General features: G+C 34.3%; 2 protein-coding genes across 2 annotated transcripts in view; both read left to right on the plus strand.

Moving 5' to 3' along the window:
* The first annotated feature begins 1,499 nt into the window (after window positions 1-1,499).
* LOC121236388 (UPF0481 protein At3g47200-like) lies at window positions 1,500-3,008 on the plus strand. The gene is made up of 2 exons (XM_041132804.1): window positions 1,500-2,024; window positions 2,066-3,008. The coding sequence occupies exons 1-2, from the start codon at window positions 1,956-1,958 to the stop codon at window positions 3,002-3,004; spliced, it is 1,008 nt and encodes a 335-aa protein (XP_040988738.1). The 5' UTR covers window positions 1,500-1,955; the 3' UTR covers window positions 3,005-3,008.
* A 7,778-nt stretch (window positions 3,009-10,786) lies between these two features.
* Window positions 10,787-24,229, plus strand: part of LOC121236389 (UPF0481 protein At3g47200-like) — a 61,504-nt gene continuing 48,061 nt past the window's right edge. Inside the window, exons 1-3 of the mRNA XM_041132805.1 lie at window positions 10,787-10,834; window positions 10,923-11,021; window positions 11,996-12,206. Coding sequence (XP_040988739.1) covers window positions 12,021-12,206 — 186 coding nt within the window. The 5' untranslated portion in view covers window positions 10,787-10,834; window positions 10,923-11,021; window positions 11,996-12,020. The remainder of the gene's footprint in view (window positions 10,835-10,922; window positions 11,022-11,995; window positions 12,207-24,229) is intronic.

Below are 24,229 nucleotides of genomic sequence, written 5' to 3' on the forward strand. Positions count from 1 at the left end.
TAGAAATAAAATAAAATCAATAGAATTAAAGGAAAACTGACACTTTTCATAAATAAAAGAGTGATGAAAATCACATAAAAATAACACTTATTAGTGTTGCATGTCTCGGCATTTCAATTTCTATCAAATCCCAAACGGAAGCTAGGGGCGCCACAAGATCGTTCTATAGGTTAGCTAGCATGCCCCTCGTCGTGGGCTTCTCGAGGGAATGTGGGCTTCTGTTTTTCCTTTGGTGGCCTCATCCTCATTACTGAATGGCAAACCCTTGGGCCATCTGTCCGACTAGACCAGCCACAAACTTAATTTGGCAACTTAAAAGAGCTTATTGTAAAGTCTAGCCGACAAGCTTGATATTCCTTCCCTAGGCAACAAACTTTAAAAAAATTTCAATAAGGGTTATTATTTTTATAAGTAATTGCGTAGAATATACAATCCACACTTATATTGTAAGAATTGATTTGTAAAATTTAAAATTTTTTAAAGTAAAATTACGTTGTATAAGCACTTTACTAAGTACGTAGACTTAAAAATAAATTTTTCTTTCTACGAAATTTGGCAAGTGGATGTTAAGGCCCGGTTTGGATATACAAAACCATTTAATATCATCTCATCATTATAACTTTTTCAAACTCCCACACAAAATATAATAAACAATTCAAATTTTTCACATTCTAAAATAAAAATAATATTAAAAAATAATATTTTAATAATATTTTATTCAATTTTCAATAAAATATTTTATCTTATCTCATCTAAACTGCGTAACCAAACAAGGTCTAAAAAGTCTTTGTCAACGTGTGAATTATTTTAATATTTAAACATAATAAAAAGGAAAACAGATTTATAAGGGAGTAAAAACGTATTGATAATGATGGTGATATATCATCAACGTACGCCCCCACCTTATCTAATTTCCAAACCGGCCGCATAATATCATTGGTACTGAGAGATGATATGTGCCCCCACCTTATCTAATTTCCAAACCGGCCGCATAATATCATTGGTACTGAGAGATGATATGTGCCCCCACCTTATTTAATTTCCAAACCGGCCACATAATATCATTGGTACTGAGAGATGATATGTGCCCCCACCTTATTTAATTTCCAAACCGGCCGCATAATATCGTTGGTACTGAGAGATGATAGGTGCCCCCACCTTATTTAATTTCCAAACTGGCCGCATATGTGCCCCCACCTTATTTAATTTCCAAACCGGCCGCATAATATCATTGGTACTGAGAGATGATATGTGCCCCCACCTTATCTAAATTCCAAACCGGCCCATAATATCATTGGTACTGAGAGATGATATGTGCCCCCACCTTATTTAATTTCCAAACCGGCCACATAATATCATTGGTACTGAGAGATGATATGTGCCCCCACCTTATTTAATTTCCAAACCGGCCGCATAATATCGTTGGTACTGAGAGATGATATGTGCTATAATTTTGTTAGACGTATATAGAGAACGCCCCAAATAATCTTCCTGTTGCTATTTATTTATTGATTACTGAAGTAGGTTCTCAACTATTTTGGATTTCCAAGAACATCTGATCATGGCAGATTCCAACAGAAGCAATCAAAATTCTACCCAGATTATGGATGCAGAAGGCATTGCATCTTCCATTCAAGGAAAGCTTGACCAATATCTACCACCACCAATATCTGAGTGTTCCATATTTAAAGTGCCAAATATGCTACGCAGGGATAATGAAAAGGCTTTCACGCCGGAGGTAGTTTCGATCGGTCCATTTCACCGCAACAATACGCAGCTGCAAGAAATGAAAAATAATAAGCTACGGTATTTGAAATACCTCCTCAATCGAACAAGAACTACGGAATTGAAGAGCTTGGTAGAAGCCATCGAAAGCATTGAGCATGATTGCCGTAAATGCTATTCAGAAGTGGGTGATCTTAGAAGAGACGAATTTATAGAGATGATGGTGATTGATGGTTGCTTTATCCTTGAATTCCTCTGTAGATATAAGGCCAGAGATAAGCTGGGAAGATATGAAGAACGCAGATATATAGATAGATATCAAGAATTAGAGCTCGGATATTCGGAAAGATATTTTCGGGAAATATCGATGGAACTAAAAGGAGGGGATGATCCCGTGTTCAAAACGTCATGGATGCCAAGGAAAATAGTAGCAGACTTGCTTCTACTTGAGAATCAACTTCCTTGGTGCGTGCTCGTCCGTTTGTTGAACCTCATGACCAACTCAACAACTGAGTACCAGAACTCCCTACTTGATGATCTTGTTGCCATTCCTTTTTCGACCGAGTATGGAATATTCTATTACGACGAGGACCGGCGCAATAGGCTTGGAACACACAAGCATTTACTTGATTGCTTCCGAAACTCTTTAGTTGGATCTCTGCCTATAAAACAGCCTGAATCGCTGCCTGCAAGCTCCGTACACCCGAAGTGGATACCAATTAAGTCCGTGACAGAGCTTTTGGACTTGGGAGTTGGTTTCTTTCGTGCTCCAGACGGAGGAAACTTCCTTGATGTAACGTTCGAAGATGGCAAAATGAAAATGCCAGCAATAGTTATAGAGGAGAACACAGAATCTTTGTTTAGAAACCTCATCGCATTTGAGCATTGTGATCCCAGTAAAGGCTATGAAATCACCTCTTATGCTTCTCTCTTGAATTGCCTGATTAAGTCTGACGCAGATGCACTTTATCTCAAAAGGATGGATATTCTACAAATTATTCGTTCGAGCAATGAGGACAGAGCAAGTTTCTTAAAGCTGCTTTATAATAATGATACCAGTTTTCATGGTTTTCTCTACTCAGACCTCTGCCAAGACATGAACAAAATTTATTCCTCCAGATTTGCGGTATGGGCAGCACTTTTAAAGCGCTATCATTTGAACGATCCAAAGGACTTGGTTAATTTCCTTTACGGAGTCGTACTTTCTGTGTATCTTTCCCTTATACAAACAGTTTTTGCTATACTCTCCTACAAGGCTTCTACAGCCAAGAAAATGTAGTTGATCTCAGTGTGTAAATTTTGTTTTTTCAAACTCGAAGTGCTGCTATTTGTAATGTTTGTCGATGAAATAAAAAATGTTCTATTTCAATATTAGACATAATATCCGCTTTTTTTTTTTTATATATATATATATATATTATTTAATTACTAGTGCCATATTAGACAATCTCGTATGATAATGTCGCATCAATTTCTAAATTCACTTGGGATTCAAAAATAACTTTTTAGAAAAAATCAAAATTATAAACAAATAATTTTAGAAAACAAAAACTTGGATGCATGTATTATTATTGTTTTTATTAATTTGATTCTTGAATCATGTATGCATACTCCGAACTACAATGGATTGAACCAAAACTATGTATAATAAATTTTTTTGTAAATATTTTTATGAAGTATATTTTATACAATTGACATTTGAGGTAAAAATAATATTTGAGCTCTACAATTGAAATTTATGCTAAAACTATAAGTTTGGGCCACAAAACCAACAATTTCAAAAAAAAAAAACCAACTCGGATGATATCGAAAAATAACTACAAACTAATGACTCATTTGGATAGTGAGATGAGATGAGATGAGATAGTTTTAAATGAGTTGAATAAAATATTATTAGAATATTATTTTTGAATATTATTATTGTTTTGAGATTTGAAAAAGTTAAATTATTTATTATATTTTCTATTAGAATTTGAGAAAGTTATAATAATAAGATGAGATGAATTGAGGGTGTTTCTGTATCTAAACAAAGCCTAAAGCAGGCCAAACATTTCGGTCTAGTTGAAAATAGAACAGATCAGTTCGGTCTAGTTGAACGCAACACTTCGCCGACTACGGAATTTTGTTGCTGACTTGCAAGAGAAAGTTCGATGGATTAATTACGAGGCTGCATGGATTTTGGCACTTGACTATTTCATAGCATACCTCGAGAATTTAACCATTTCTAATATTGTATGTTATGACATTGTTTTCGCTCCATTTTATTATTAAGATCTTTCATCAAACCTCACATAGATTTGGAATATATGCAACCTTGGAATGGGAGGTTAGAATGTTGCGGTATTACCCGGACTTTTTGGAGGCTTTATTTATTCTTCACAACGCAGATATGATTTTGACGACATTTGAGATTTTAGCACTAGCAAACTTATGGATCGTTTCTTACAAAATATGAGGTTTTAGATCTTGCAAGTTTTAAGAAATAATTTTTATGACATTTGAGATTTCAGATCCCCGTAGGCTTATTTACTAGATTTTAGAAAATTATTTGAGATGAGTTTAGGCTTAGAGTTTGAAAGTATATACACAAGTTTGACCGAAAGACAAGTTTGAGGTTTTGGATTTTGTATGCTTATTCTATAGACCTTATGAGACGACGGACAAGGTTTGAGATTTAGATCTTGGGAGGATGCAAGAATTTGTTAAATGAGCTTATTAGGTGGTCTAAATATTATTTTGGGAGCTCTCTTTATAGTTTTATGTGAGGTTTAGTAAGAATTTATTATAATAATAAGAATAATAATAATAATAGAGGAATTATTGTTCTTGTAGATTTATGGTTGAGATTCATACTTTTAGGTTTGTATTTCGAGATCATGTATGGAAATCAACATTAGAATTTTGGGATTATTAGGCTTTATGTTAGGTGGAGCTTGAAGACGAAATTTTTCTAAGGGAGAAGGATGTGACACCCGGCTCAGTATGAAGCTTGAGAGCAAATTTTTATTTATTTATTTTATAGATGAAAAGCCCACTTGGTCTTTAGCGAGTGAATTTAAGATTAGGCTTTGGGCCTAAAAGTTTATTATAATGGAATATCGACTTGTATTGAGTTTGGTAGTTGGGTTAAATGCAATTAATATTTTCTAGACCAAGTGGATTTTATTTAAGTTGGTATTGAGTCCGACCAAGTTATGGAATGAATTAGGCTAGTTTGAAATGGGAGATGAGAACCAATAGTATTTATAAAAAATACTCTACCCATGAGATAAATGACAGAAAAACTAAGTATATTTTTGTTGGACCACTTTAAGCTACCCAATTTACGTTTTGCAATATCGAAGTTGTGGGCTAAAGATTTTCAAATGGGCTCGAAAAGCTAAGCCGTGAGGAACCCACGCCATGCACGTTCTATCTCTCGTGTTTCTCCTCTAGGATTTTCCAAACACCTAACCTATATATCTATATATATATATATATATACACGCACATGTATTTCTCTTCAGAGAGAAACTGCCCAAGGCTTGTTGCTGCCGCCAGCCACTGCACGAAACACTAGCCTCCATGTATGTCTAGCGGGTCACCCGAAATGTTACACACCCCAAGCTGGCAGCACACGTACCGGTCACCAACGGCAGTTATGCAACACTTAGAGTGCTGAAGCCATCGCATTGTTGCCGTCAATTTTCTCTGCCACCATGCACCATAGTAAGACAGTTCCCAGTACTTCAAACCTCCTCTTGCCCCTCTGTTTTTCGGCTCGTTACACCATCCAGAACTCAAGCCGCCTCCCCATACAGAATCGACGCAACTTGTGCATGCACTGCATCTCCATGGATCGCAGCTCCTCCTCACCATGCGCCACCTCCACTTGACCACCACGGGAGCTCCAGATCCTCCGCCGTACACCACTGCACCACCATCAAAGTGCCGAGAACAGTTTGTATAGTGAATCGAAACTCCTTTGTTTTGGGTCTGAAAAACAGAGCAATTGGTTGCTCCTCCAAGCATGGCAGTTTTGCACTACCAACCCTTTCGGACGTCTCCTCTGCTGCGTAATGGGAACCCATTATCTAGTATCTCAGCCACCTTAGCCACTGCTCACTCCTGGTAAGTTCAAGTCGCACCCCATGGCTTTCATTTCTGTATATTCTGGTTTTCTTCGAGCACTCTCTCTTCGTCCGCTTTCTTTCTCTCTTTCTCTCCCCGTGCTCTGCCACCACTTCTATCCGTGCTGCCGTCAATAGTCACCCAAGCCGTCGCTGCACGTAACTCTCTCGGTAAGAAGCTCTCCGTCTCCCTCACGGTGTTCTCATCTCTCTCTCTCTCTCACTCATCTTTTTTTCACTCAATATGACGCCGCTGGGACAACCACCTTTTGCGCTACACCGCAAGCAGCTCCTCCCTTCTCGGTGAGTATCTCGCGCCCTTGCCTCGCCAACTATTGCACTACGTAACACATGAAAACATTTCTCTTATAACTAAGTGTTACAGAGGCTACATAAATTTAGTTTTACATATTATTTTGATATGAATTTTCTTTGGCTGTGCACATGCATTGCTCTTTGGCTGTGCACTTGTATTGCTTAGGTTGATACGTATAAACAGAAACTTTGAAGGATAACTGCTTGAATATGGTTTCAAGCTGTAATTTTGTTAGACGTATATAGAGAACGCTCCAAATAATCTTCCTAGCTGTTTTTATTTATTTATTGATTACTGAAGTAGATACTCAACTATTTTGGATTTCCAAGAACATCTGATCATGGCAGATTCCAACGGAAGCAATCAAAAGTCTGCCCAGATTTTGGATGCAGAAGGAATTGCATCTTCCATTCAAGGAAAGCTAGCCCAATATCTAGCACCACCAATATCTCAATGTTCCATACTTAAAGTGCCAAATATGCTACACAGGGATAATGAAAAGGCTTTCAAGCTAGAGGTAGTTTTAATCGGTCCATTTCATAGCAACAATACGTAGCAGCAAGAAATGGAAAATAATAAGCTATGGTATTTGAAATGCCTCCTCAATCGAACAAGAACTACAAAATTGAAGAGCTTGGTAGAAGCCATCGAAAGCATTGAGCAGGAAGCATTCTTGGGCGCCATTAAGAATAGGCCATTAAGAATAGGAAGAAGGGTGGCTAGAAAAGGTTGAAGAATGAAGAGGATCGGGAAGTAAACGACACACAAAGGATTTGAAAAACTGAGAGGGGATGAAGGAAAGTAGACTAAGAAGGACGGGTTAGGGTTTAAATAGACGTCCTCATCGATTGGACTTCCCCAGACAAAGAAGAAATACCTGTCACTGGAAGGGAAGCAACGAGGAATGAATTATTGAGAAGCTGGACTAGGAACAAACCCATCCTTTGCTTGGCGAGGCATTTGGGAAGCTAAGAAATTATTGAGGCAAGGCTGTGTATGGAAGATTGGTGATGAGAAGACTGCAAAGTTGTGGAAAGATCCTTGGGTGCTTGGACACCAATCTTTGATGCAGGAACACACTAATATTAGAGATGACCTTAGAGAAGCTTCAGTAGATAGTTTGATAGATACTCAGACCAGAGGTTGGAATGTGGCACAAATTCGGGCTCTCTTCAATCCAAACCTAGTTGCAAACATCTTGAAAGTGTTTATCCACCCCTATGAACAACCATATAAGTGGATTTGGTCTTAGGAGATGAGTGGTAAGTTTAGTGTAAGAAGTTGTTACAGGCTGTTTATGGAGGAGAGACATGGCACTACAAGGGAAAGTTCAAACTCTAACCAGCAGAAGAAACTCTGGAAAGCCTTGTGGAAAATGAAAGTCCCAAACAACATTAAAATCTTTGCTTGGAGGGCATGCAAAGAGGGATTACCTTCAAAACATAATTTGTATAAGAGACATGTGTTAACAGAAGCCTCCTGTTGTTTTTGTAAGGAAGGGGTGAAAAATCTTGCACATGCTCTCTTCTATTGTCAGCCTATTTTCCCTACACGGAACTCTTATGTGCCTGTAATGCTGTTATGCAGGTTGCTATGAAGGTGGTTGAGCAAGGTAAGGAAGGGGAGTTAGCTTTATTATTTTGTCTTGGTTGGGGTTTTTGGTGGAGGAGGAATCAGATGGCGCATGAGCAGAAAGAAGTTGAGGTGAAGCAGGTCATTGACTATGCCTTATCTGTGCACAATTCTTTTAAAGAAATCCGTCTGCTACCAAGGCGTATGATTCAAGGTTATTATGCAGGAAGCCTCCTCCTACAGATTGGTTAAAAGTCAATGTTGATGGAGCTATTTTTGGGGACATTCATAAAGCAGGAGTGGGATTGGTGCTTCGAAATGACAAATGTGAAGTTCTTTGGTAGCTTCCATGGTTGAAGATGAAGGGATTAATGTTGAAGCTATTGAACTACTAGCTATACTTTGAGCATTACAACTGTGTGCGAGTATGAGAATTCACAAGTTAGTAGTGGTGGAGTCAGATTGTTTGATAGCAGTGCAAGTGTTGAATGCAGAACTTGAAGATGCAGCTATGCTGGTGGCCTTGGTATTTGAAATTAGGAAGCTACAATCTTTATATGCAGAGTGTCAAATACAACATGTTTATAGAGAAGGAAATGGGTAGCTCACAAGCATGCTCTTTATGTATGGAATGTTGAGAATATTTCAATGTGGTTTGATTATTTTCTAGACTTTCTTTCTCAAGCTATTTAGTTTGATAAATGTCTGTAAACTTTATCCTATTAATGAAATGTCTGTTTCCTAACAAAAAAAAAAAAAAAAAAAAAAAATGCAGGATTTTGTTTTGTAACGTTTAATTGTAAATATGTGCTTATTTTGGGGAATATTCTGTTATTTTAAAAATTGAGACTAGATTAGCAGGTTATTACCCAATTAGTTCTGTTTATTGTTGATTCTAGATTTAGGCCTCTACGGCATGTTTATACTCTATATATCTTCTATAAATATTTTGTGGGATTGATCTAGCTTATTGCGTACATCATGGTTATGTTAACTGTGTCTAACTCCTTGCCCCATGGAAAACGCCATCACTTTAGCATCTTTTCAAGGACCAGAGTTCGTTCCAAATCAATGTTACAAGTGGTGGTGAGTCTATCCAGGAGTATTTAGAACTTTGAAATGTGCTCGAATGGGAGCTTCTTATAAAAAAAAAAAAAAAAAACGATTCTCTTCTATATCGGGGTGTCCATCGACCTTTGAGAAAACAGTTTGTCAAATGTTCACATACCAATGTTTTATTTAATAACAACTTGTGGTGCAGTATTCATATCACTTGAACCACAAACCTTTTCTCCCAACAGTATACCAATATTTCTTGTTGAGTAGAAGAAAGTTTGACAAAAATTATACACGTGATTGTTTGGTGTGAAAAAGATTAATAAAAAGTGTTTGTTAGATAATTCAGTTAAGAAAAAAAAATAGTTGCAAAATAATAATTTTAAGTAAAGATTAAATTATTAATTAATATATAGACTACATTTGCAAAAATAAAAAATTATTATTGAAGTATCTAATATTATATTATTATTTTAACTTTAAAATAAATAGTTTATTGTGAATTAATATCTCTAATGAATTTAACTTTAACTAAAACCTCAAATTTTAGTTAAATTTTAGACTTGGGAACTGCAATGTTCTAAAACTTGTGATGCCTATACCAATGTAGAAGATTTTTTTAGTGAAGTTAGCTCGATAGATCATGTAGCCAATCCACTGCCGTTTACATAATCTTATTTTAAATGATAAACAATATTTTAAAATTGGTGTGTACAACATATATATTAAAATATTTACGTGATAAATTTGAATTTAAAGATAAATTTTAAAATTTAAATCATACAAATTAAATTTTACAATTTAAATATTATAAATGATGTGTCTTGCACATTGATTTGAGTATAGAATCACTCATTTAAAATTATAAAAAGAAAAATCTATTTTTTTTAAAAAAATGCTAACTATATTTAACAAAAACTTATAAAAAAATTTATTATTTTATATGCCAGTATAGTAAATTTAAAAAAATTAAGATAAAAAAGTCTTAAACATAAAATTATAAACACATACCTTTTTTCGAAGAAAACTGAGATCGATAATATACCGCGTATCGGGAAACGGGCACACGTGCCCTCTGAATATAAAAGCTGACTTGTGTCTACTTAATTGCATATTGTCTTCATGTATAAATATAGGATAATGATACTAACATAATCAAATATGTTTATTAAATATGTCTATTTATATATATTTTTTATTTTTTTGATAATTAAAGAAGTGATAATTAATGAATTTATATATGTTTTTTATTTTTCTAATAATTAAGATTGTTTAAAAACTGATTAAAAAAGAAAAGAAATTATTATTTTTTTAATAAAAAATATTTATATGACATAATTTATATTAAAAGGTAAATTCTAAAATTTGAATCTTACAGATTAAATCTTATTATTTAAATAATATAGATAATGTGCCCTACACATGGACTTGAGTATAGAACAACTCATTTTAAAGTTAAAAGAAAGCGAAATCTCTTCTTCTTCTTTTTTAAGAGAAAAATATTAAATATATTTAAGAAAAACTTATAAAAAATTTACTTTTCTATGTGTCAGTATTTATTGATATACTAAAAATTATGAAATTTAAATTAAAAAAAAAAGATAAAAAAATTCGTAAACCTAAAAGAGAAATAAAATTTACAGTCGTGAGATGTATAAGCGCTGTGCAATCTCTTTGAAAAAAATAAATAAATACAAGATCTATATGAAAAAAATTAATTTTTTAATAATGAATTCTATTTTTTTTCAAATAAATTATGCGACGTTTACGCATGCTATGATTGTATATAATATTATTCAATTTAAAATTATAAACACATATTTTTTAAAAAGAAAACTCAGATCCATAATATACCGATTACCGTGTATCGGGAATCGGACACGCGTGACAATATAGTAAAGAAAAGAGAAGAAATGCAATTAGCTAGCAGTTAGCTAGTGCCAAACATTGCTAGCATGGTTCTTATATAAGGATCAGCGTATTAATGTTGAGAGATACTCTCCGACCACTTGACTGTCTGTCCTTCGTCATCGCCGGCCTCTGATCTCTTTCTCCGGTCTTCTCTCTCTCTTTCCGTGTGCAAGTTTTTTAATTTCCGGCTTTTTGTTACTAGGATTTGACTGGAGTTTGACATGCAACTTCAGGGTAACAAATGGCCGCATCCCAGTACTCCACGTCAACAAGCTGCAACCCTCCCCAACAGCACTCGCCATCAAGAAATCCTCCTCCAATATCTTCGTCAGGTTCGTAATTAATAATGAACGCTAAGTTTATTAAGAAATCTTAGAAAAATATCGTATTAGACTTAAATTTAAATTTTTTAGAATAAAGTTAGATACAATCTTAACATAAACTTCGCATATTCATTTAAAAAAAAATAGGATCTATCTTTAAATTTTTTTTTATGTGAATCTCATATTTATTTATTTTTTTAAAAGGAGTATGTGACACTTTCTCACTCCAATACTGTAGCATTATTTTTCATTTTTTTATGATATATGAGTAGACTGCTTGAATATAATTTTCTTTAAGGGTGTTTTTCTTTCAATTTTTGTATTTTTTAAATAATTAAAATATGGTTGAAATCACTTCTACAATACGCAAAGTGGCTGCCGTATATTATTTTTATAGAAAAGGTTTGTTACAAGAGATTACATGGGATAAGTATAAGATATATGGTTACACAAGTCTAGATAATATTGTAACGATAACGATCTATTTGATGATCTAGGCAAATGATTGGACGTATAGTTAATCATAGTTTTTTTTTTTTTTAATTGAAAGATGTTTGTGTTGAAGTTGAATAATTTTTTGAAAGATTTTACAAAATCTACTAAACCAAACATGCCCATGGCATGCTTGAAGGATAAGTACTAGAATATGGTTTTCAAGTAATTTTGTTAGACATGATCTTGTTTGAATTCAAAACTCATCTCATCTCATCATTATAATTTTTTTAAATTTTCACACAAAATATAATAAACAATTCAAAATTTTTAAATCTCAAAACAACTTTATCAAATTTTCACATAAAATATAATAAATAATTCAATTTTTATTTTACTATTTACAAACAATCTAAACTCATATCTGAATCCAATTTTTATTTCATGCATACTCTTCCTGCATGTGTTTTAATTACTCTTAGTAATTATGGAAGTACTAGATTTTCAACTATTTTGAAAGAAAACATCTGATGAATGGCAGATTCCAACAGAAGCAATCAAAATTCTACCGAGATTATGGATGCAGAAGGAATTGCATCTTCCATTGAAGGAAAGCTTGTCCAATATCTACCACCACCACCAATATCTCATTGTTCAATATTTAAAGTGCCAAATATGCTACGCAGGGATAATGAAAAGGCTTTCACGCCGGAGGTAGTTTCGATCGGTCCATTTCACCGCAACAATACGCAGCTGCAAGAAATGGAAAATGAAGGATATTCTACAAATCATTCGTTCGAGCAATGAGGACAGAGCAAGTTTCTTAAAGCTGCTTTATAATAATGATACCAGTTTTCATGGTTTTCTCTACTCAGACCTCTGCCAAGACAAGAACAAAATTTATTCCTCCAGATTTGCGGTATGGAGAGCACGTTTAAAGCGCTATTATTTTAACGATCCAAAGGAGGCTCTTAGGGATTTGTTTGTTTTCAGAGATGAGATGAGATGAGTTGAGATTAAAATTAAAAAATTGAATAAAATATTATTAGAATATATTTTTTACTATTATTTTTATTTTAGAATTTGAAAAAGTTGAATTGTTTATTTTATTTTGTGTGGGGATTTGAAAAAGTTGAAATGATGAGGTGAGATGAGATGAGATATTTCATAAAAACAAACGAGGCCTTAATATCGTGTACGGAATCATCCTCTCGGCATATCTTTCGCTTATACAAACAGTTTTTGCTATCCTCTCGTACATGGCTTCTAAATCAGCCCAGCAAATTTAGTTGATCTCAGTGTGTATTTCTTTCAATAAGTAGGTCTCCTTTGCATTTTTTTTTTTTGGTCAAACTCGAAGTGCTAGCTGCTGCTATTTGCAATGTTTCATTAGTTTGCATAACCCTTGTAATAAAATTTTTAATATTTATATATAGCATTACTTTTGTTGTATTATTTATTTGAGATGTGCATCAAAATATTCCATAAAAGTAAATTTATAAATTTATATAGTTTCTTATTATATGTTAAATCTATTTTATAATAAAAATAACTTTATAATTTGACGTAATATATGAAGCTATGTTAGTTAGTCAATTTATTTTCTACAAAAATTATTCTGTGTATTTTTTTAATATGACGCTATCGAGGACATGCATAGGACTGATTAAAAACATCACAAAATCAAATCAAGAGGTTGGACAAACCGGTTTTGCACAATTCAGTTCATTTCGGCCTAATTCGGTCGGTTTCATGTGTTTACATTTTAATTATTTCTTAATTTTTTTAAGATACTTAAATATTTTTAAAAAATAAAAAAAATTATACCAATATACTTAAAATTACTTCCTTAATTATTAAATAAAAATTAATAATTTTTTTTTTCAAACGGTACACTTGAGCGGTACCATTGAGGCGTTAGAATAGCTTTTCTCTTTGTACAATTGACATTTGAGCTAAAAATAATATTTGAACTCTACAGTTGAAATTTGTGCTAAAAACTGTAAGTTTGGGCCACAAAACCAACAATTTCAAACAGAAACCCACTCAGATAGTATCGAAAAATAACTACAAAGTTTATTTGGATAGTGAGATGAGATGAGATGAGATGAGTTAAATAAAATATCGTTAGAATATTATTTTAGAATATTATTATTATTTTGATATTTGAAAAAGTTAAATTATTTATTATATTTTGTATGAGAATTTGAAAAAATTGTAATGATAAAATGAGATGAGTTGAGAGTATTTCTGTATTCAAACGGAGCCTAAAGCAGGCTAAACATTCCAGTCAGTTTTGGGTCCATAAAAATAGAACAGATCAATATGGTCTAGTTGAGGAAACTGCTAAAAGTTCGATCGAACCAATGATCAATTTTATCCCAGCGCTTGAGCATGAAATATGATTACATTGCTTTCTAACTCAAATGTCAATACACACTTAATTAGCTCGGTTGACATTTGGTTGTTTATCATATGATAGCAGCTTATTCACTTGAATAGCCACTGCTTTCACAAAATCAATCAGCCTTCGGTCTATTTTTAAACCTATTCAACTCATCACTCTGTTTGGAGTTACCCTGCTTTCCCTACTCCATGTTATGTCCAATGCTAGGCGACAATCTCCGTGAATGAATGCCAGTGGTTTTTGCACCATCCACTAATTAAGATCTAAATTATAAAATAAAATAAATTATCACAATGCCTTTATAGATTGATGTCGTTTGTCCAATAAAAGAGTCATTGGAAAATCGACTCTCCATTTCTCAACTCCTTTGTAAAAGAAAACACTCTTTAAAATTGGAAATCGTCGGCAGCGTTTGCGTGGGCTTCAAGCTATTAAAATCACCATATCATTGAGTTTGTTGACAGTATATATACTCTACTCTTCTTGTTTGACGACTTCTAATTGACTCTCTCCATGTCCCTACACAAATCATTTGAACCTTTGATGAACCCTACATTTTTTTCAGTCGATTTATAACTGAGATCATTAGCCACCATGTTGCCCTCGCTGCCATGAGAGGTAACTGTGCAATTGTAATCTTTAATGACTTCATCAAATTAATATATATCTTCTGAATAAATACAATTCCAGCAAGTTTTAGATCAATAGTGGGATAGATTCACTCATAGTCCATTTTGTTGGGATGTTTATGTAAGCAACCCTTCATTTACTTGCTCCCACTAAGTATGGGCTCGAGCGAGATGTCGATCCGCTTGTGGCACTGTCTCCCTACACTTGCCAAAAAGTCTCGCAACATCAACACCACCCTTGCCCCAACAAGGGCCAACTCGGGTGTGGTCTCATTACCACCTATGACGCTGGCCCCCGACTTGCCAAGACACCCCGGCGACATCAACGCAGCCCTCACCCCCAACAGGGGTTGACTCGTGTGTGGCCGCAGTACCACACATGACGCTACCCCCCACCATCTGTCTGGACATCCCAACGGCGTTTGCATTGCCCTCGTCCCTTTCAGTCACCAACTCCAGTGAAACTTCGGCACCACCCACGGCACTACCTCCTGACGTCTCCTGCTTGGGTGTCCCCTCAACCCAACATTTAGCCTTCGCTCCATGCACGAACATCGTCAAAGACCCCTCGCCATCCTCAGGAGTGCCTGCCTCTTTCACTAGCTCTGAATCTTTGGCCCCTTCGACCTCCATTACCGACTCTAGAACTTCCGAAGGATGGCTAGTGATGGTCTGCCTCGCCCTTTCATGGGCTGAACCTTGGTCGAATTGGATTGCCGGGAAGACGTTGTCGGCCTGCTAGTCACCTGGCACCCTTGCCTCAACCAGGGAGACCACCTCCCCATGACCCCAAGCACATCCGACGAAGTGAACTCAACCTCCGGGGACTCGTAGAAAGGAGAGCCAAGGATGGAAACTCTGTCCTCGCTGAAGTTGGAATCGGAGGATGGAAATTCTCGATTGTTCACGTCTTTTTTTTTTTTAATCTATTTTCTCAATACATATTTTTTCATATCTAATTGTGATATTTTGTTCTTTTATCTAACAATGATATTTTTTTATTTAATTATTATATTTTTTCAAAGTTTTTTTGTTCAACAGGCTTATATCTTAGAATCTATAGGTCATATATGTGATTCTATCTAATTGTATTTATTTGACTAAAATCTTCAAAAGTCATATTTTGTGCTTTTACCTTGTTTCGTTAATGGAAAATTCTTCAATTTCTGATAGTCGTACAGTTGTTGCATATGCTTTTTATCTATGCGAGACTGACTATAATGCTATAAATGGACAATAAAAGATGATGTTAATTAGTAGTATGCATTTAAAAAAAAATGATTGAAATAAAAGTAGCATTAAAACGATTTAGAAAATAAACATATAATATAGAATGGACATGCACTTGCACTGTATAGTGTATATAGTGACAACAAAAAAAGATAGAATACATTTTATCAAACGGAAAAATGGAAAGTAGAGAGTATAAAGTTTTGGGATTAGAGAAATAACTTTGGATTGAGAGGGTCTCAATCCACCTCATCTTATCACAATTTATTATTTTAATTTTTATAAATTACTATATAAAATATAATAAATAATTTAATTTTTTTAAATTTTAAAATAATAATAATATTAAAAAATAATATTTTAATAATATTTTATTCAACTTTTAACGTTCATTCCAATACATTTATTCTCAATTTACTGTTTAAACCTCCCCTAATTGACCAAGCTATTGTACGTAGAACTACTGCCGCTAAAAGTTGTTATGCCTATAGGAAACTTCCTCGATGTAAACTCCCTTGTATAAACAGTTTTTTAATTTCGTGTACGTAAACTTATTTGTTGACGTGGTAGGGGTCGTTTCATTAGTTTGCATAACCCTTATAATAAAGTTTTTAATATTTATATATAGCATTACTTTTGTTGTATTATTTATTTGAGATGTGCATCGAAAGATTTCATAAAAGTAAATTCATAAATTTACGTAATTTTTTATGATACATTAAATCTACTTTATAATAAAAATAATTTTATAATTTGACATAGCATATCAAACCATATCAATTTATCAATTTATTTTTTACAAAAATTATTTTCTATGTATTTTTTTTAATATGACGCTATCGAAGACATGTGCATGCGACTGAATAAAAAAATCACAAAATCAAATCAAGAGGTTGGACAAACCGGTTTTGCACAATTCAGTTCATTTCGGCCTAATCTGGTCGGTTTCATGTGTTTACATTTTAATTATTTCTTAATTTTTGGTTTGGGCTTAGGGTCTGTGTTTTTCACCCTTGATTCTTGAATCATGTATGCATACTCCGAACTAAAATGGATTGAACCGAAACCATGTATAATAGTTTTTTTTGTAAATATTTTTATATAGTATATTTTATACAATTGACATTTGAGCTAAAAATAATATTTGAGCTCTACAATTGAAATTTGTGCTAAAAACTGTAAGTTTGGGCCACAAAACCAACAATTTCAAACAAAAACCAACTTGGATAGTATCGAAAAATAACTACAGCTCATTTGGATAGTGAGATGAGATGAGTTGAATAAAATATTATTAGAATATTATTTTAGAATATTATTATTATTTTGATATTTGAAAAAATTAAATTATTTATTATATTTTGTATGAGAATTTGAAAAAATTGTAATGATGAGATGAGATGGGTTGAGAATATTTTTGTATTCAAACTGAGCCTAAAGCAGGCTAAACATTCCAGTCAGTTTTGGGTCCATAAAAATAGAACAGATCAATATGGTCTAGTTGAGGAAACTGCTAAAAGTTCGATCGAACCGAATGATCAATTTTATCCCAGCGCTTGAGCATGAAATATGATTACATTGCTTTCTAACTCAAATGTCAATACACACTTAATTAGCTCGGTTGACATTTGGTTGTTTATCATATGATAGCAGCTTATTCACTTGAATAGCCACTGCTTTCACAAAATCAACCAGCCCATGCCCCTTGGTCTGTTTTTAAACCCATTCAACTCATCACACTGTTGGGGCCGGAGATACCGTATTTGCCATACTCCATCGTATGTCCAACGCTAGGCGACTATCTGTCCGAACGCCTAAAGTGTTTTCTTGCACCTTCGATCCACTAATTAAGACCTAAATGAAAAAATCAAAATAAATTATCACACTACCATTATAGACTGATGTCATTTGTGTTGTGCTAGAACGTCCAAAACCACACTTACACACAAGATAGAGACAATATTTAAACGGTTCGGCAATTTGCCTACATCTACTAGAGTAGAAACAAATGATTTTACTATGTTTGTACAAAATTACAAACACTCACAAAATCTCTTATCTCTCAAATGGACATTTTAGTATTTCCCCACACAATATTCCGATACAAATAATCTCTTTTTATAGGAGAAGCTTAAGAGAACAACCAGCCACAATTCTTGACAATGGAGTGCTCCAGCAGCAAGTGTGACCCAACAACTAGCTTTGACAGACCATGGGCAGTGGAAGCTGCAACTCTTGACCAAGCTTCAGCAGCTATCCTTGACAATGGGAAACCTAAGTTCACCAGGTGGCTAGCTGCACATGGGGTAGATGGGCATGGAATCAACAATTTGTCCACCTCTTTAAGATCTAACTCGTTTCCAAAGTTTAGCTTCTTTCTTTTAATTGCACCATATGACAAGCGTACACGTAAAAGTTTTAAAATTATTGGAAGAATAAAATTTCGAAATTTATTTTTTCTTTCTTATATTTTTACTGATCACTCTATTTATATATTATATCACATTGTTGATGGTATTTCTAAGAGATTTCAATTGAATTATTTATTCTAGCCTTAAAATATGTGGCCCCTCTAAACTAATTATAATCCCGACTTCTGTGCATTAGTACACGCCCAAGTCATTTTCAGGAGGGGTCACAAAGTCGGGTCCTTATTTTATGCCATCTACTACTACATCGTGAGCTTCCCCATGTTTCTGAGGTAGAGGGATTCAACTACTAGTCATTTTTAATTGTTTAAGGTTTCCTTCTTCTCTGACTTGCATAAATTCATTATCTGATCACATTGCTAGAAATAGGAATGTCTTCCTCTATTTATCTGAAGTGGAAAGAATACCATAGTGTAAGTGGCTGTCGATGCTTTGGGTGTTGCAATGCTGGTTACAATAATTCTTGATTTGTGTTGTAGCCTCTAAAACATCAATATCACAAAATCGAAGCCTCAAGTTCCTAATCAAAACTATTTCCAAGAAGTTAACCTGAAGTCTAAACCTTAAATCTTGTCAGAATCAATTCCAACAGTCCATAGAATTACTCCTACCAGAATTAAAATCTCAAATGTCATAAAAATTGTTTCTTTAAATTATGCAAAATCTAAAGCTTCAAATTTTGTGGAACTCATTCCATAGGTCCGCAAGTGCTAAAACCTTACATATCATAAAAAAAAAAAAAAAAAAATCATATCCTGGAGCCCGCAGAATTCTACAAACCTTAAATCTCCTCTAAACTACTTTTAAAGTATGTACCATCTCTAAATCTCAAATTTCCAAAGTTTCAAACTCGACGACGAGCAGCCATCCTGAGATCTTAAACTCAGTTAAACGTTCTAAGGAAAGAAAATAAAATATGTATAAACAAAATATAAATACTGGCAAAAATATTTAAAAACAAGTTAAAAATAAATAAATGAATCAATGAAATCTTGAACTTGTTTTAACCATTCTTAGCCATATCTTTAACCAACTCATACAGTCTTTCCTACCCTCTATAATTGTAAACTAGACATCGCTCTAAACTGTCTTACGTCTCAGAATTTAAACCTAAAAAATCTAAACCTTAAATTAATCTTTATAAATATTATCTCCAATATTCCACAAATTAAGCTTGTCGGATCTAAAATCCCAAAACTCAATCATAAAGTCTGCAAAATCTAAAACTTTAAATCTTCACATAATCATCTCTTATTCTTTAAAATTCTACACCTCAAATTTGAAGTTTCTTCCTAAACCCACAGATATCCAAATCTTAAATGTTTATAGTCTGCAGAATCTCAAACCTCAGTTTTCGGTCAAACTTATGTCAAATTCAAAATCTAAACTTCAAATCATATCCTAGTCGTGTCCTATAGCACAAAAATTAGCGAATCGAATCTAAAACTTGAAATTCCATCAAACTCCTTATTATAGTATGCATAATCTCTAACCTGGCTCTGATACCAACTGTAATGCTCCATTCACGGAGGTTCGGAGAGTTAACTCTTAATACCTAATATCAACTTAAAAACACAACTATAAAATCCAGAAAATTCCATAAAATATTAATCCATTTAGTCAATCCAAATATCTAAGTTCCTCCATGGGGACAACCAATAAATTCTCAATAACATAATTAGAAATTCTCTAAAAAATAAAAAATATCCTTAACTCATCAAATTAAAATACCGAAAAATAAATCAGATTACTAATTACGACTCTTAAATAAGCACTTGTACCCTCAGACACTTATTCTACTACGATCATCACACCTTGCTAAAACTTCCTACTCTTGTTCTCCAGCTGAACCATCAAAATTATCTGAAAAATATATGGAGATAAGGGGTGAGTTATCAACAACTTAATAAGCAGATGACATATACTAGTGTGTAAACACGAGCATTTACATAGTTCAGAATGCAGAGCAAAATACTTGTACTTCCAAAATGCAAAACCAGAACATGTTATAAAAATATCAGAGTGAAAGTTTCAGAAAATATTCTTATTCAAAGTCTTTTGGCATAGCATCACTGACCACCATCATACCAGAACATCATATCACATCAGAGACCATGTTTAACCCCCGTGGTAGGGTTGTGCAAACCCCGGTAGCTAACCGAGCAGAAACAGAATGTGAATCTTCCTTTTATTTATTCTCGGAGCCCCGAGTGTGCACACAGGAAAGACCACCAGAAAAACTACTTTGTTTCCAAAGTGGGTGCACCAGAAACAGAACAGTTGGTACCAACCCAAACAGAAGCCACTCTTAGCACCCGTGGTAGGTCAAACAGATCACCATCCACAAATCAAATCCAGATTCAGAATGTCATGCCAAAAGTTTTCAGAAATCACATCATATCAAAGTACATAACATCTTCATAACAGAACAGAATCAGATCACAAAAATATAATTTATGCACAAAATTTCATATTCGCTTTCTTTTGTATAGTTTAGAAATAAAATGCCAGAAAATAAGCTCATGTCTGCACCAGTCATGCCAGAAAAGACTTTATTCTTATACAGAATTTCATGAGTAATGCAGAACAAATAACTGAAGTAGTTCATATATCTTTTCATAACAAAACATGCATATTTTTAAAAAAATCAACCTCGACTCATTTTATTTTTATGCAAAATCTATCATAGGAACCCCACTTACCTGGACTTTTTAGCTTTTTCTGAATTTTCCTCAAAAATGCCAAACAATAATTAATCGTTACCCATAAAATAATCACATAATTCTCGTAAATTTCTAATCAATTACGTATTTCGATATTTAAGTCTAAGCTTATAAAATAACCTATTTTAATTCCTTAAAACCTAAAATCCTCATAACCCCAAAATATATCATCCCTTTCATCGCCAATGTTCATTTAATAACTTCGACAAAAAATATTTAAAAGTCTAACTTATTTACTATTGAAGTGTAATTATAAAATCTAATACTAGATAATATAATTATACCAAAATATTTTAAATTATACAGCAACCATATAATAAACTAAGTCATAGTAAAAATACAACATTATCGATTATTCTTTTGAAAGAAATAACAAATTTAAAGCACTTTAAGAAACATTTTTGACTAATATAATATAAGATGAAACTCTCGTAACATTAACATAAGAATTATCTGTAATCATATTGAAACCCATCATAAAAGTCAACCCAACCAAAAAATATATAAACTCAAACCACCTTGTGATTTGGCTTGTAACTCAAGGGTAAGATCGTAATATCCTAGATCTAATCTTCTCTAACCTTACGTAAAGAGCAAAACACCTCTATATGCAGGGCAACAAATTTGCTGGAACCACAAATGCATGCGACGGAAACTCACTAAAACTGGAAATTTAAGCCAACTAAACGCTAATGGCACTATCGGGATTCACTAAAATTGAAATTTGTTTTCAAGTTTGAAAAAGAAGGAGGCAGCGACGAGGCTCACCGAGGAAGGAGGCTACACCAGGGATTCGGTCGGAGCTGAGTGGCTTCGGTGGATACGCTGGCAGCTGGGTGGCTGACTACAAAGGGATAGAGCGATGAGAGAGAGACGCACTAATGAGAGATAGAGAAACACAGAGAAAGGGAGCAAAACTTGAGGAAAAAAAATACGTGAGAGGCAGGGGGTAGTTTCGGCATGGCTTATCGTGCTGATGATGAATGTACGGCTGATCAGGGCTGACGAAGAGTATTTAGACGGCGGTTTGAGGTTGGCTGGGTGGTTCCCCGCGTCCGTCGTCTAACGAGGCTGAAAAACTGAAGGAATGGGGCGATTTTCTTACTCTGTTTTGGGGGGCTAAAACAGGGGACAATGGCTGGGTTTTCCGTGAGATGGGTGGCTTGCAGTGGTGCTAACGGGGTTGGATTTCTAACACAGCAGCACCACGGATGTGCCAGTCGCGGTCAGGCCTTGCTAGCGGCAGCGGAGTGGGGGGTCTCGGTTTGACCTTTTTTTTTTTAGGAGGAGGACGAGCGGCGGCAATTCTAGTCTAAAGGTTGAAGGTGAAAACTATGTGCATGAGACTGAGGGCTAACAATATGTGTATATAAAGAGGAAAGGATGACCAAAAGAAAACCCTAGAGATAAGAGAGTGGAGTGCATGCAGTGGGTAAACTGACGTGAACGTGCAGAAACGTGGAGTCTGAAATTATTTTCACGGGCTAGGGCACTTTAACCTGAAAATAATTGGCCCATGACTTGGATCTTGAATGGGGTTAATGCATGACCTTTTTCTCTAAGATTTGACCCTTAACTCAACCTAAAAAATTACACTAGTCCCATAAATTTTTCGAGTGAATATCTACTTGGTCCATTAAAAGATTTTAAACCTATCAAAAAATTATAATCCGCCAAATATATTTTAGGCCCATACTCTCTTCCAAAAATTTTACTCGAAATTTCAAATGGACTTTTCATACCTGTAAATCCAAAAATTTTGTAAAGCGAGCTTGGCCAGGTGTTACAAATCATGTAACCATTTGTCCATCTTTTAACAAGTTTCCTTGGTGCAAGCTGTTACAACCAGCAGTGCCTTCCACTTCTCCGTTTCATTTGCAAAAAAAGCTTTTACGTGCCATTTACAAAAATCCCAAGAAAGTGAGCAAAGAAAGCCATATGCAGATCCCTTTTTGAGAGAGAGAGAGAGAGAGAGAGAGAGAGAGAGAGAATTTGAAGTGATCATACCCGTAAAAGAATTGTGATTGAAAACATTATCTGATAAATGATATACTGCTGAGTATGGGAATGGCCCAATGGGCAAGTGGCATGGCGTTGCATAATGTTTTTGGTCATACCTTCCGTGAAGAAGACACTATTTATGGGAAGAGGGCATTGGATGCACCGGTGATTTTGTTTATGTTTTTTTTTTTTTATTTCTTAATAAAACATATATCTAACTAATTAGCTAAGAATGGTGCTATATATACTTACAATTTTATTTATAAGATATATTTTTATTATTTTTTAATTTTTTAATATAAATCTTAAATTTTATAATTTTCACTTTGCATGTATTATTATGTATGTGAGTAAAAATTATAAGTACTATTAATGAAATACACAGTAAAATAAAATAAAATAAAAATTACAATGAATTAAAATTCAGACAAAATCAGTTTGGACTGAGGTACAAAAATTTTGCTCTCTTTAAAGAGATTCAATCATCCTATGGTTTACAAAGTTTTAAATGAATCGATGCAACCATATAATAAACTATACAGCAACCATATAATAAACTAAGTCATAGTAAAAATACAACATTATCGATTATTCTTTTGAAAGAAATAACAAATTTAAAGCACTTTAAGAAACATTTTTGACTAATATAATATAAGATGAAACTCTCGTAACATTAACATAAGAATTATCTGTAATCATATTGAAACCCATCATAAAAGTCAACCCAACCAAAAAATATATAAACTCAAACCACCTTGTGATTTGGCTTGTAACTCAAGGGTAAGATCGTAATATCCTAGATCTAATCTTCTCTAACCTTACGTAAAGAGCAAAACACCTCTATATGCAGGGCAACAAATTTGCTGGAACCACAAATGCATGCGACGGAAACTCACTAAAACTGGAAATTTAAGCCAACTAAACGCTAATGGCACTATCGGGATTCACTAAAATTGAAATTTGTTTTCAAGTTTGAAAAAGAAGGAGGCAGCGACGAGGCTCACCGAGGAAGGAGGCTACACCAGGGATTCGGTCGGAGCTGAGTGGCTTCGGTGGATACGCTGGCAGCTGGGTGGCTGACTACAAAGGGATAGAGCGATGAGAGAGAGACGCACTAATGAGAGATAGAGAAACACAGAGAAAGGGAGCAAAACTTGAGGAAAAAAAATACGTGAGAGGCAGGGGGTAGTTTCGGCATGGCTTATCGTGCTGATGATGAATGTACGGCTGATCAGGGCTGACGAAGAGTATTTAGACGGCGGTTTGAGGTTGGCTGGGTGGTTCCCCGCGTCCGTCGTCTAACGAGGCTGAAAAACTGAAGGAATGGGGCGATTTTCTTACTCTGTTTTGGGGGGCTAAAACAGGGGAC

Source organism: Juglans microcarpa x Juglans regia, chromosome 6S, assembly GCF_004785595.1.
Source record: "Juglans microcarpa x Juglans regia isolate MS1-56 chromosome 6S, Jm3101_v1.0, whole genome shotgun sequence".
Taxonomy (NCBI): domain Eukaryota; kingdom Viridiplantae; phylum Streptophyta; class Magnoliopsida; order Fagales; family Juglandaceae; genus Juglans; species Juglans microcarpa x Juglans regia.

Bases quoted from the DNA above. Each gene is read 5' to 3' on its own strand.
- LOC121236388 (XM_041132804.1), top strand. From the start codon at position 1,956: ATGGTTGCTTTATCCTTGAATTCCTCTGTAGATATAAGGCCAGAGATA. The intron at 2,025-2,065 runs GCAGATATATAG...GAGCTCGGATAT, and splicing joins GCTGGGAAGATATGAAGAAC to TCGGAAAGATATTTTCGGGA.